Source organism: Apaloderma vittatum, unplaced genomic scaffold (assembly GCF_000703405.1).
Source record: "Apaloderma vittatum isolate BGI_N311 unplaced genomic scaffold, ASM70340v1 scaffold37742, whole genome shotgun sequence".
Taxonomy (NCBI): domain Eukaryota; kingdom Metazoa; phylum Chordata; class Aves; order Trogoniformes; family Trogonidae; genus Apaloderma; species Apaloderma vittatum.
The window spans coordinates 3,457-17,532 of record NW_009705956.1 but is presented as its reverse complement, the minus strand read 5'-3'; the positions used below and the strand labels follow the sequence as shown (position 1 = coordinate 17,532).

Below are 14,076 nucleotides of genomic sequence, written 5' to 3'. Positions count from 1 at the left end.
GAGGAACTCCGCTTGTCACTGGTCTCCTTGTAGATATTGCGCCATTGACCACAACTCTTTTTGAGTGCGACCATCCAGCCATATAAAAAAGTACATTCCTATAAAAACAGATACTGAAATTTTCCCAGTCTGTCCAAAATATATATGAAAATAGTGTACATTTTTGTATCACATTAAAGCAGCAGTTTTGCATTCTGCCATTTATGTTGACTTCTCATTGGTCTGGATGTATGTTAACTGTCTTCTAGGTCTGAACAACTTGCAGAATGTGGAAAAACGTGGAGATTCTTTGGCTTGTTACCGAAGAAGACAGGTTTGTACTGATTCTTTATTTGAAATGGAGATAAAATTCATCTGCACTGCATAGAAATTTTTTCAAAACTTCAGTTGACTCTGTCTCCAAAATGCCTTAAGTTTCTCCACATTACTTAAGCTGTGCTACATCTACTGGAACTGATTTGATTTTTTTTTTTTTTTTACTTTTTTTAAGTTCTAATTCCTGCCTTTAAAATCAAAAAGGTCTTTTTTTATGTAGTCTTAAATATTGTTGCTAATGCTTTGAGCCTATAATTTGTTCAAATACTCGGTTACTAAAGCTCAGTCCAAGTCTTTTTAAAAACATAAAGAAATTCTCTCCACTGTTTGGATTAAACAGTTCAGGATGTCATTTGCCCGTAAGAGTTCTGGGCAAACATCAAGGACTTTTTGTTTTCCCACTTGGAAGGTTAAAGATTTAGCAATTTTATAACTAAATACTTTATTCATAGGAGATGAAAACATATTTACCTGGGAAAAATATTCTAGTTTTTCTAAGCCAAATAATAGTGTCTTTTTATTATGCTATATTTCAAATAGCCTTTGCATTCTCTTTGTGGGTAAGCCTACTTCACTGAACTACCTTAAAATAATTCTGCTGTGTTAACTAAAGCTAGAATTCTTTATTGGCTGGAAATACAGAATTGTATGCCTTAATAGAAGGCAATTTGAAGTTGATTAGATGTTGAGGTGAACTGTTAAAAACTTGGCACATAGCCAATTCTCTTCAGTTTTAATAAAGTGATAAACACTTCTGAATGAAATTAATATTAAATAAATGTATTCCTGTTGTTGAATTCCTCTTGAGAATATCTCTTAGGAAGCAATATGGAGTCTTTCGGTTTAGATAACAGTGCAAGTTATCAACATATGTCCATTTTGGTGTTAGCTGTTGCATTTTTCTGGTGATTTTGTAATTTCCCACGTAACAAGGAAGGACAAATCTGCTTATGTCTGTTCAGACTGTCCTTGAGGAGAGTTGTACTTACTCCTAGTTCTTTAAGCATTTTTACTGAAGTTGAAGTACTGGTTAAATTTTCAGTTACATGCTGTCCTCAAGTTGGTTGTGGTCCTAATGAGAGCTCATCTGTCGTTGGAGGCTAAGCCCTCTGCTACATATAAACATTCTCATGCATTTTGGGAATAGTTAAATCACTGAGAGCCTCCTTAAAAGCTGCAAATACAGTCAGTGCCCTAAAAAAAAATCAGCACTTCCTGGATTTGCTTGTTGCTTTGAAAAGAATAATACATTACTTTATTCCAACCTATACTTGGATAGGTACCTTGTCAGCCAGTTGCTGCCATCAATCTTGTTTTCAACATCAAGATGTAAACTAATTGGACCACAGCTGCTGACACAGTGCTTACAGTAGCTTTATATTCACCTCTGTCTATGCTGAGGTAGTCTGTTATGGGGGCACTTACAAGCACTAGATCTAGGGCTCGTGCACACATCTCGCAAAAAAAAAAAAGCTTCATTCTATTGTAGTTCAACCTTAGCTGAAGTGTAAAAGCTAAATTTATAGAAAACTGTATCTGATAGTAGCAAAGAACTCACTGAAAAACTTATAAAAACTTGAAAGGAATTAAAATTCAGAACTATGGGGTTTTTAACACTTAGAAAAGTAGGCATTTGCTGTCTATGTGATATTTATGCCATATTCCCTGCCAGTAAGACCTCTCATAAATATTGTCTAGAAGGCAATGATACTGGCTTTTTAAACAATAAATCTGCTCCTCTCCTTAATAATCTGGATTATAAAATTGTGTGTATGCATGAAAGAATGCAGTGAATGTCAGAGCTGTTGACTTCTAGAACTTCCTTTTCCATGCAGTCCCTCCTTCAATGTTGGCATTGTTTGCACTTATTTTATAAATGGCATTTTGCTGCAATGGTTCATTGCCTGTTTTCAGCCTTTCATTGCTGTGTTTTCAGTTAGCCACACTCAACAATCCTCAGTGCTATTGAAAGAAAGTGTACTTCATTTTCTTCCTAAATTTGGGGATGCAGTGGTCACACAATTTAGGGAACTGTTTGTGTCAAATTTTATATCCTGTGTATGGCAAGTCCTGTAAGTTATCTAAAATCTGACTGACAGATTACTGAAATCAAAGAATGTGTTTGGAAATCTGTTTTTTTCAGAATGTAGCCAGACTTATATGGGGGAAAAAAAAATCCATACATTTGAACTTGGAAAAGAAAAAAACACACTTCAGAGCAGAGCTAAGTCCCAGAACAGACAGTCAAAGGAAGATGGGTTACTAGAGCAGAACTGACTCCAAGGAATAACAAGATCTTTAGATATGTGAGGGTACATCTGCACAGTCTATCTGGCAAACTCGAGCTTGCTCTGCCAGTGTTCTCAGCTCATCAAATGTCACATTGCTCTGGACTAGGCGCTGTGATTATGTTAGCTCAAGCATAGTGCTGCATTGTCCAGTGTCACCAGTCATAGCTCGTAACAGTGCAGTGCTAGAGTCTACAGAACTGCCATCCCAGTGGCACAGGCAGTTCAAGAGTAAGGTGGGGGTGAGTTACTGCTCTATGCAGATCCCCAGTGAAAAGAAAATTAGTCTCTGTTTTACCTGTAAGGCAGGCTCCTCGTTTATATATTAAACTGAATAAATTTATTTTATCTTTTCTTAAAAAAACTCAATATAATCAATTTAAAAGCAAAACAAACACAAAACAACCCTTTTAACAGCAAGTGTAATTAATCATTGCAACAAGTAACAAGGGTAGTGATTGTCTGTTGCTGGAAGTATTTGAATTATCTGGTGCTGTAGGTCAAGCGTAACTGTGTTACTTGAATAAAGATTTTATTTAGGAAAGTTTCCTGGCATGTGCTGAAATGAGATGAACTAGATGGTTCCAATGGAATCTCTGGCCTTTCAAGAATAGTAGAAAAACACCATTCAGTGCTAATGTTGCAAAAGATCTGTGGAACGGGAAGGATTGGAAAAAGGAAGTATTTTTGATAAAGGGTAGATTAGTTTAGAGAAGTTTAGAAACACAGATGAACTATTACCACTATTAATTCTTTCACTGCTTAGAGAGGTTTATCAGCGATTGTAGTTTCTTGAAGAGGCACTGATTGTCACATTAAGCTGGAATAAGTCCAGCTTTCAGATGTGAAGTTTGATCTTCACATACCTCAGCTTATTCTTTTTATACATGCCAAATTTTTGCTTGTTGCAGAATAAACATAATACAATTTTGATCAGGCTGAGTGTTATCTAAGCTCCTTTCCCTCCAGAGACACCCATGGCCTTTTACCTGAGTGCTGCTCCCACTTCTAGCAGCTTAAATTCAAGGGAAAAGGAGAACCATGCAGAATGGCACTCAGAATTGTCACTAAGCCTGTCCCTGGTGCCTGAATTGTTTTAGCTTTTAAGGATCCCTAGAAGGGATTTTATCTGAACATGCTTGGACACATGGACCTCTTGTACTATAGTGGCTGGTCCTGGATTTTCCTGCCCAGCCACCCTATGTGCACAAGCAGGATGGTATGTGTTTGTCTAGTGATAGCAGCTATGAGATTTATGCTTCCACTGCGTAATTATTTGCAGTTAAGAGATGTTTGTTCCCCTGTAATTCACATATTTCCTCTGCACTACTCAGTTATACTAGTTGGTTTTATCAAGTTTTAAATTTCTGTAACTTGAGGCTACTCCATTGCAACTACATTTCTCTTTCTACAGAGTTCTTCACGATTTTGAAAGTTCCAGTTGTAAAGGTTAGCTATAGCCTTAGTATCCTGGGTTCTCTTCTGCTTTACAGCCAACACCATTTATCCATTTGATAGTTGGAAGTCATCTATTACTTGGAGGTCTTAGTATGTACTGTGTGAAACCTCTCTTCACTCCCCAAACCACAACTTCAGATTCAGCCATTTACACCTCCTATTGCTCATCTGAAGTTCTATAAACACTAGGTTTGGTTTTTTGGGGGGGACTATTTTTGTGTGTGGTTTTTTTTCCTCTCTTCCATCCTATTCCAATTAATCTGAGGATTTATTAGCACAGGTCTCCTTTGGGAGCCCCCATAAAGCTCAGCAAGTTTGGTTATGAATTTATCATTGTAGGCAGATTAGCAAAGGATTAGTTCCTCATCCTATAAGAATTATATACATTTAATCTTGGGAATCCTCACAACTTGACTAGGTCCTGCTGGCTACAAAATTATTAAGGCATATTAGGAGTGACCTTCAGCATCCCCAGCACAGGATCCTCCTATCTATGCCTCTGCAGGTTCACAGGTAGGGAGGGCTGTGACCCCTGGGTGGCAGCTCACAGTCACTGCTGCCAGGCTGACCCTCTGGCCTGAGGATAACTAGAGACTCAAAAGAAAAGCTACACAAGGGTTCCTCCTGGTCACAGTGTCTGTCCTGAGCTGGCTGTGTTGGCTGGGAATTTTAACATCAGGTTCCATGGAAGCTCATGCTGAAGATGGGGAAGAGTAGGGGATAACTGAAAATCCAGAACCAAACCCCTCACCCTTGCAACCAAGTTAATGCCAATCCTGGCTGAGGTGGCTGCAGGTTGCTTCAGCCCCATCCTGAACCCAGCTTGTTAATTCCATGTTCTTAGCCATGTTAATAGCTGAAACAAACTCAGATGTTCCTAACCAACCTCTCCTAAATTTTACCTGATACCAGAAATGCCTTGACCAGACCAGAATTACAATTACCTTTTAAGTGGCAGTGGGGCACTGGACTGACTCATATTAAAAGCTGGGATTCGGCATGCCTCTGGAGCCTACAGATGAGTGTCAGCTGAAGCCCCAGCAAAGATTTTGGAAGCTCCTGTATCTTTTTGAGCAGATGTAGGGAGCAGCCCATGGTCCTCCTGAGCATAGCAGGACTTAGGAATCCCATTCGCAGCACCAGATGCTGTTGTGGAAATAACCGAAACTGCAATTTAGATCAGGTCAGAGCAGAAACAATTTATTGCTATGGCTATAGGAGAGGGAGCAGCAGAGTGACAGCATCTGCTGACTTGAGCTCTGCCCAGCTGAGGCAGCTATGGAGTTCCTACAACTTGTACTACCCATTTTTCACTAAAACTGTGTCAGATAAGCAGCATGTGGTAGGTAACAACAGTTAATGAAATTGATCAGACAAGGAGGCTCTAGACAGTACATCCTTTTTCAAATAGTTCACTCCTTTGCCAATTAAGTCGTTCTGACCCTTAGCTACAAATGCTTCTTAACTACTGAGGCCTGCCAAGGCCTGTGAGGCATTAACTATTTTGCTTTCACACATCGAATATGAATAAGTAATTGCAGTGCTTTCAACCACTTGCCTCTGAACAAAAATGCTATTCCAGAGCGACACCAAGGTAAGTAAAGCACAGGAAATCATTAAATGCAGAAATAAAAGAGCTTGGTTGAGTTTTTAGCATTTGCTCATGACATGTACATAAACACATGCAGATTTTGTTGAAGTCTAGTAACTAATGATTTTTAATACGGAATCTGCTGGTGCTCACAGAAATGCCAGCATGAGACCAGTGAAAATTGACCATTTGTCTCCTTTCATAACTTACTATGGTATATGAGACCATCAGGAGCAGCAGGACATCTCCAGTGCAAGAAACAGAAGTGAACACAGATAAATTAAATGGAACAGCTACACAATGCAATTCTCTGTACATCTCTGTCTCATTAACATTTTTAGGTTTATGTTTTTTAGTGTTAGTTAAGTCTTTACATTTCAGATTTTGGAGAAAATAAATAGAAGAAACATGCTATCAAACTGCAGTTTGAAACAGAAATTGATACTTACTTTTTAGAAATAATTTTCCTGCACAGTTGTTTCAACTGGGGATCCTGCCTTGTAATTGTATAGATGATAAGCAGTTCAGTTTGCAAAAGGAAGTATGCTGATTGTACATTGGTGTGATTAGTTGTGTATTAAGCAAGACATTTGCAGAGGATCAGATTCTAGCAGAATAAGTTGTTTTGAAATAATTTCTTATTCAATTTGCTGATTGCTATTCAGGATTGAAAAAATTGCTGTAATACACCTATATTAAAAATGTAGTGGTTAAAAATAGGCATGATAAGATGCATAGAATCTGTGAATTTATGTCATATATATGCGCAGTTCTATTAAGCTACAGTGAAAGTTGATATTCATTGCTCCCTCACACTTCACTGGACAGGTAAGTTTTTTAAAACCAAGTATTTGATTTATTTTTTTTTTTTTAAACGAGCTTTCTTTCACTCTGTGTGCAGTCTTAAAATTGTTTGTACCGAGAAGCAACTAAGGAAGAATTAGTATGCTGGAGAACTTCATTGGAAGGGATTACTTACAGAAGTATAACTGCTAGTAATTTTCTATCCTTTTATGATAGAAATGTCATCCCCTAAAGATTAAAAAGCTTGTAGGTCATGAGAGTGGGCTTAACAAATGGCCAAAACCAAATGTATAGCTGTTGCCTGAGGACATGGCTGATCTCACTTTTAAATGCAAAATGTATAATTTTTATTCTGTCCATGTTTTAAATATTGAGATTTTTTTAAATAAAAAAAAGCACACTGAAATTCCTTTGCAAAATGGTGTCTTGATTCTCAGTCCCTAGGTTAATGTGTCACAAAATGCTTTCTCTTTTGTGATGAACACTAGAATCAATCAAGGTTTGTCTTAGCTCAGTTAGCTAATGAAGTACAGTTTTGGAAAGCATGTTCTGAATGACGCAAAACTTTGCCCAATGTCTTTTTTTCTTTTCTTATTCTCCTGTAACCTGTGAACATTGTGGTTCTGTTTCCAGGTGACTGATGTCTGCTAATGTGTTGTAACACTTGGTAACTTTTGTTGTTGTATTTCGCCTAAAGTTATGGTGCTCAACAGAAGTCAAAATTACTGATCCTTAGGCATCTGTACTCCGTAATAACAGTATATTTTCTCTAAGCTTAGCTCTTAAATTAATGTATTTCTCTGTTCATATATCCAGTATTTTTCTCTGTTCTTCCCCTAGCTATGGACTTACAAGGAAGACTTGGCACTGAAATCAGGAATCAAGAAGTTTGGAGTGGGTAACTGGGCTAAAATTCTGGCCCATGGTGACTTCAACAACCGAACTAGCGTCATGTTAAAAGACCGATGGAGAACACTGTGCAAGATCGTACAAAACTAATTTGGACTATGAGAATCAACTCTTCTTGGCCTTTCCCTTCATAAGGACCTAGTCTTACTCTTCAGAAAAATAACTTACTTTAGTCTCAGAGTGTCCATGAACCAGATAAGCTCACTTGCTTGGGTAATTATGACTTAAACGTAAAGCCTGATCTTTTATCTACACACAATAGGCGACCTAATTTCTGCAACGTGAAAAAACTTGCAATGATTTAAGAAAGGTAAATTATGTACATAGAGGTATTAAATAACCGGCTACACGTTTAGTTTGATAGAGGCTAACTTAACTAGAAGCGTTCTATGTTTTTAAAGGGTTGTATGTCTAGTCAGATTGAGCTTTTATGTCATTTTACTTCTGGCCATATAGCCCATTGTAACTTCAATTGCTTCACTTTGAAGTTTTGGTCAGACTTGTAATCTCTGTCTGTATACCAAAACATATGTGTGTGCCGGTATTACTAATTTTGCAAAGTGATTCCTTTTTTTTTTTCTTTCAATTAAAAATGTGATACTCATGTATTTTTATATTTATAAATGGTAAAGGTGCTTTTTTGTTGTTGAAGTAAACTTAAGTTCTAGGTGGAAGAATATATTGCATTTTTGTATATTGGCATAATAGCACATCTCACACAAGATATGAAAAACATAGGGGAAATACTACAATACTAGCTTTTAGCATTTCTTGATTGTCTTGTGCCACCTGCCTTGTCTTGAGAAGTGGCTTCTTCTAGATCAGCAGGGAAGGGGAAGTTTAAAATCCAGTGGACAGAGTGAGACTCAGTAATGAGTCTAGGCTGGAACTGATAGCACAGCTTCATCTGTGCTTTCCACTGTCTGTGCAGTGATAGCAAAGATATGCTCTGACAGGGTAACAACTTATCAAGGTGTCATTTAGTCACTGTAAATGTCTTGCTTATGAGAGACTAATGGATGATGGCAGTACACTCTCTTGATTTAGATTGTGTGGAAAAGTGTTTCACAACCCCAGAAAATTCCTACTTTCCACCGTCATTCGTGTGAATCTAGTAACTTTAACTAGCATATTACTAAGTGTTCTTTTAAAAGTGAGATCTCATCAAATATTTTCTGGACCTTTGTCCTTGGATATGGTTTTTATTTTACAAGAACCTTACAAGGAAAAGTATCTGTCTAAAGTGGTCATAATGAAATAAACCTGAGATATTTCCTGGCTACAAAGGAAGAGATATATTCTTGAGGACTAAAATGTTCAGTAAGTATTAAGATAATGTTTCAGCTTTCTGTTTTGGAGGCATGTTTCCATTAGGATAAAATAGTAAAGTACACTTACAAAGGTTTGTTTCACACTCTTCTTGTGGACAGGACCTCAGCCAGATCACCTTCCTCTTTCTTGCTATCAGACACTAGGGTTTCTTCTTGCAGCTGCTAGAAACAGTGGCAAGCAGTAGTATTTAGGTTCCTCGGAGATGCTGCATGGCTTAACAGTAAATTTTCTCAATCTTAAGGAATAGTTTTTTTAGAGTATGCAGCCTCTTCAATGCTGTAACACTGAAGCAATTCAAGTTAAGTAATAAGTAACAAAACAAGAATTTGAGCTACCTACATAGCAGTCTTGCCAGTGCTCTAAAATTGCAGATTGCTATATGAATTACTGTACAGGAGCAAAGTTAGCCAAAGTTTTAGTCATGCTATCTTGTTTTGGTTCATTTGCCATAATGTTCAGACTGTGCATTAGTGACATGAACTTCTGAGCAAGACTACTTCCTTAAAAATTACTGACTACTTGTACGTCTTTTATGAAGGTGCCTGAACATGAAAAGCACAATGTAGAGGAAGAATACTTACCTACTTGTACAAACAACGGTCTAGCTGATACTGGGAAGGTACAAAGGATTTAAACCAAAATCCAGTTTTAGCTTCAAATTTTCAGTTTTATTCACCCTTGCTGATTAATGATGACAGTAACTGTTCTGAGACTTGAGAGTATTTGGCTGGCTCACTAATGAGTAGGACCTGTGTCTGTAGACAGGACTGTCACCAGTAAAGCATGAGAACTTTAGGAAAAGTAGCTACTACAGTTAGAAACATTAGCACTTTAATTACAAAAGAAAAACATGGAAACATGCTTCTAGTATTCTAATACAAAGATCAGTCTTAGCGGTTTGTATTAAGGCAGAGAATTTCTTGAATGCTTATTCCAAAGTTCAGATTGCTTAGGCTCCAGAAAATGCAGCAGAAATAGGTAGGCTTCTTGGAATTGGTGTTTTCTTTTTTTTATTATTTTTGTTGCTGCTTTAAAGGTCTTTTAAATTTTTATGTAAAAATAAAGCTGTGCACAAGGGGACATGAACAGCGTTCCAGTTGCCGAATCTTCTTCCAGGTCCCTTGGCACTGAGAGTTGCCAACTGCTTCCCAGTGTAAGATTTTACCTCTGAAATGTGACAATAAATAAGGAATTAAAACATTGAGAACTGTATATATCATCTTACTAGATGGCATTGTGTCATATTTCAGAAGATTAGATTTGCTTAATAATATAAGACTTTAATTAGCTCATCTTGCTCCTGAAATGCTTTCTGGAGTAGGCACTCTTTTCTGAAGTATAGCGTACAGGATGGTGGATTGAGTAGCTGGTTGTACAGGTATTTAGTATGAATATCCAGAAATATTCAAAAAACACGTAGGTGTGGCACTTCAGGACATAGCTTAATAGCCATCCATAGTGTTGGATTGACGGTTGGACTTGATGATCTTAGAGGTCTTTTCCAACCTCAATGATTCTGTGATTCTGTGAAGCGTATGAATCAAATAAAAATCTGTTCCAAATAGTATTAAGTGTCCACTTTCAGAATTACTGTTCTAGAAACCAGGTGTATGAGTTTGAGAAGAGTACCGATCCACCACAGTTAAACCAGAAATCAGATTTGGGTTATTGCAGAAAACACCATTTTTAAGTAAAAGTGCCCAGAGCTGTAAAAAGACCTCTTGCACTACAGAAGCTGCATTATCTCTTCACAACAGTAAATAAAGCATTCAAAGCACTGAACTCATATTGAAATTACTTCCTGATTTTTATCTAGGTTATAAATGCAATTTCTGTGACAACTGAGAGGGTAAATCGTCTGAGCTGTACAACTGATATGACCCCTTTAATTTTTTTTAGGTATAATAAATGCAGCTTTTAATGAGACTATGAGAAGTCTTTAACTTCTGTATTGGGTTTTCCTACAGAAGACACAGCAGAAAAATTACTTTCTTTACCCGTCTGCATTATGGCCATCTCCAGAACAACGATGTGTGTCGGTATTCATAGCTGGAGGCTGGCAAGCCACACACACAACGTGTCCTTCTCGTAGGTACTGCATCCATCGAGCATACGGCCGATTCTCCAAAGCACAGTGGTGTGAAAGTGATTCTGTTTTAAATTCTACACAATATCTGCTTAGAAGGAAAAGTACTAAATTAGTTATGATAGGTAAAGCACAGGCTAGGAGTACACTTTAAATGTACTTCATGTCATAGGGGTCGTATTTGTGAAGTACAAGCTCGACATCATCATTGCCAACAAGTCTGCTTCTGATGGGATTCTTTAAAACATGCAAGCTATTTCTCATTCCATACGCCAGCCCGGTGCTTTAGGTATAATTTCACCTTCTGGTTGCGTTCTGTATTCTTAAATTATGTTGAAAAACAGAGCTCAGTAACCCATATTTTTGGTTCTATGCTGCTAAAAAATAGAACATGGAAAAGAGGCTTTAAGAATACTGATGGGCTTTATTGTTCTGGGGAAAGTAGTACATGTATGAGCTGTCGTCAGACCCTGATGTCTGATTCAGGATGATTAGCAAGCAATTAAAAAAAAAAAAACAAAAAAATATACAGAATATGCAAATGAACTGCAGGAGAGAAAAACAGCACAAGCTCTAGCTTAGTGTTTAATTATTGCAAATTTAATTATATTTTTCTTTGTAGCCAGCTATTTTCTATTGAACAAGAGAAGCAACATGCATATAGTAAATAGATTACCCAGCTTCTTCGTCTGAAGGCCAGAGAGAAGATGCTGCTCGTCGTTTTCTTTCTTTACCATATTCAGAGGTAGTTATGAAAGCAGGGACTGAGGAAGAAAACAGTTACGGTTAGGCAGCAAGACACAGTTGAGTCATATTTCAATTACTCTAACAGTGGGTGAATAAATCAGGAGCTTGTGGATGATGATGCTGACTGACTTTATTGAAAAAATAAAATGTTGGCAATGTCAGCCATCAGTCCCATTCCCTACAGCTACGCTCTCTGCTTATTCAGAAGAAATACATGTAGAAATGCATACCATCTAGTCTGTGAGGAAATAGAAAATCCTAAAAGGAGCTCTGTTTCATACTGAATTTATGTTCTAACTTTGCACAGAGATGATCTGATACTTAATGAGGGGCTTAAAACAACAGACTGAAGGAATGCATGTGGCTTAGTTGTTTACTTGATAGAAATTAAGAAAAGAGTAGGAAAAAAACATAAGAGCAACATGACAGTAGAAAGCAAGGGTTTAAATTGCATTTTTAACCAGCTTGCTGCAGACAGATGCTTTTCTTTTTTTTCATTTCACTAACATCAGGAAAATTTTTGAAGGCCCTGATGGGCACAATGTACAGATAAAGAAAGAATACCATGTTCATGGCCGCAGTCCTCTCCCTTGTAAGTCAGGTATTCCAGGCAGCCAGCCTTCTCCTCTAGAGCAGGACAGGGTTCCCCACCATTTTTAGGCTCCTGTTGTACATAGCGCCTACGGATGCGCAGATTGGGTTGACATTGCTCTGCACAGCCGCTCCAATGACTCCACTCCCCCACAACACATGGAAGTGCTGCAAAGCAGTATTGAAACATTACTAGTAGTCAAAACCTCCATTTCATCCTAATTGCTCTCAAAGGCTTGAGTAATAAGAGTATCTAGTTTTATCTTTCTTCTATACTTTTATTTGTAAGGTTTCCAGTGTTCGTCTCGGAGTTTGCATCTTCAAATTTAACATTCAAACCTGCCTGTGATGCTTGGCTCCCTGTTCCATCCCTTATCCAGAAAGCTACAGCTGCGGGGTTCTTCTGTACCCTCTTCTGAGGGATATGACATTAGCCCGAAAGGAGACCAGCTCATGGATTACCTAGACCAGTGAGTGGTCTGACCTACCTCAGCAGCTCATACACCAGTGGATTTTGTTTAAAGGCCAGAACATAAAGTAGCAGAATTCAGGAAACCTTTCAGACCTCTTGGTTGCCTTCACATTGATTTCTAACCCCTTTTCCTCAACACTGGAGTAAGTTCCACTGCCTCGTCTTTGTTGCCCTGTTTCAGCACCCAGTGTCCTGATCCACAGTTCTTGCTGCAAAGACAATTCTCGGTGATTTCAGGTTTGTTTAGTCTCAGAACAATGCAGGGATGTGTGCAGAGTCGTGTTTCTGTGTCTGTCTAGCTAATGATACAGAACTTTACAAAAATACAGATACATAAACGTACTAAATCCAATATAAAAAAATGTCATTTTAAGGCCCTCTTTTGCTCATTCCCAACTATAGAATAGCCTGCTGGATATACGAATTTTAGTTCTTGTGGTTCACAAACTTTCTCTGAACTGGCCAAAACAGTATGTGGAAAGCTTTCTTTTGTATTATGTGCTATTTTTCTGGCAACTGCTGAAAGCTTTAGCCCAGTTTATGGCCTTATGGGACTTTTTTGATTGAATAATATGCAGGTTCTTCAGAAAAGAAAAATCATATTATGTAGGGATAGACCTTATTTCATGTTTGCCACTTTTTGTAACCTTTCCAAGAAAGGTGTAAATGATAGAATAAACATCTCAGTTTCGGTATTGACTCGAAACTCAGAAATGCTCAGATGTAACATACCTGTTACCTGCTAGCCATTTCCTTTCTTACTGTATTTTCTCCAGTCCATCTAGAAAAGATGGCATTCTCATTTATATTAACCATGATACACATTTTTCCAATCTTTAATCGTCCCTTATCTTGCATTTCTCATTTATACTAGCAAAACAATAGCTCTGTGTCAACCTTGATAATATAAGCATGGACAACAGACCAGATATCTTCCAGGTAGATACAAATAACACTCTGGAAGAAAAAATTTTACAGTCTGCTTCCTAGAATACAGAAACAGGTGATGGACACATTATTCCTGAGTATGAAGCAACGTAACTCACAAGTCCTCACTTTGTTTGTCCATTAACACAATACACTACAGTAAAAAACACACATTTCATATGTTTCCATGAAACCGAACTTTCCTTGGCCTCATCTCCAGAAACACCAAGGCCCAGCTTTTGGAAACTGTGTGGTCTAACAATTTCACTTCTAGCAGTCAAAATGTATACTATACAGCTGTACTGAGCCCTGATCCTTGTGGGGCTGGACGAGGACGATCTCTGGGTGGTTACCAACAGAACAAACAAGGAGCTTGAAATCTACACAGCCTCACCAGGCAAAGCAATGAAAGAACTCATAAGAAAAATGTCTCACACATGAGCATCCATCAGGAGGAAGAATCCACTGAGGATAAGCACTTATTTCCCCACACAAGGAAGCCTCAACCTGTGGCCTATGAGGACATTTAATCTGACCAGTGGTCCATTCCTAGCAG

At 37.9% G+C, this 14,076-nt stretch overlaps 1 protein-coding gene across 1 annotated transcript; it reads right to left on the bottom strand.

Annotated features, from left to right (window-relative positions):
- Positions 1–9,746: 9,746 nt before the first annotated feature.
- On the bottom strand, positions 9,747–12,289 carry SBSPON (somatomedin B and thrombospondin, type 1 domain containing; the record flags this gene model as incomplete). The annotated part of the gene is made up of 4 exons (XM_009865606.1): positions 9,747–9,864; positions 10,695–10,871; positions 11,460–11,547; positions 12,095–12,289. Coding segments are annotated over 4 exons (578 nt in total), but the record flags the coding sequence as incomplete, so codon positions are not given.
- Positions 12,290–14,076: the final 1,787 nt, after the last annotated feature.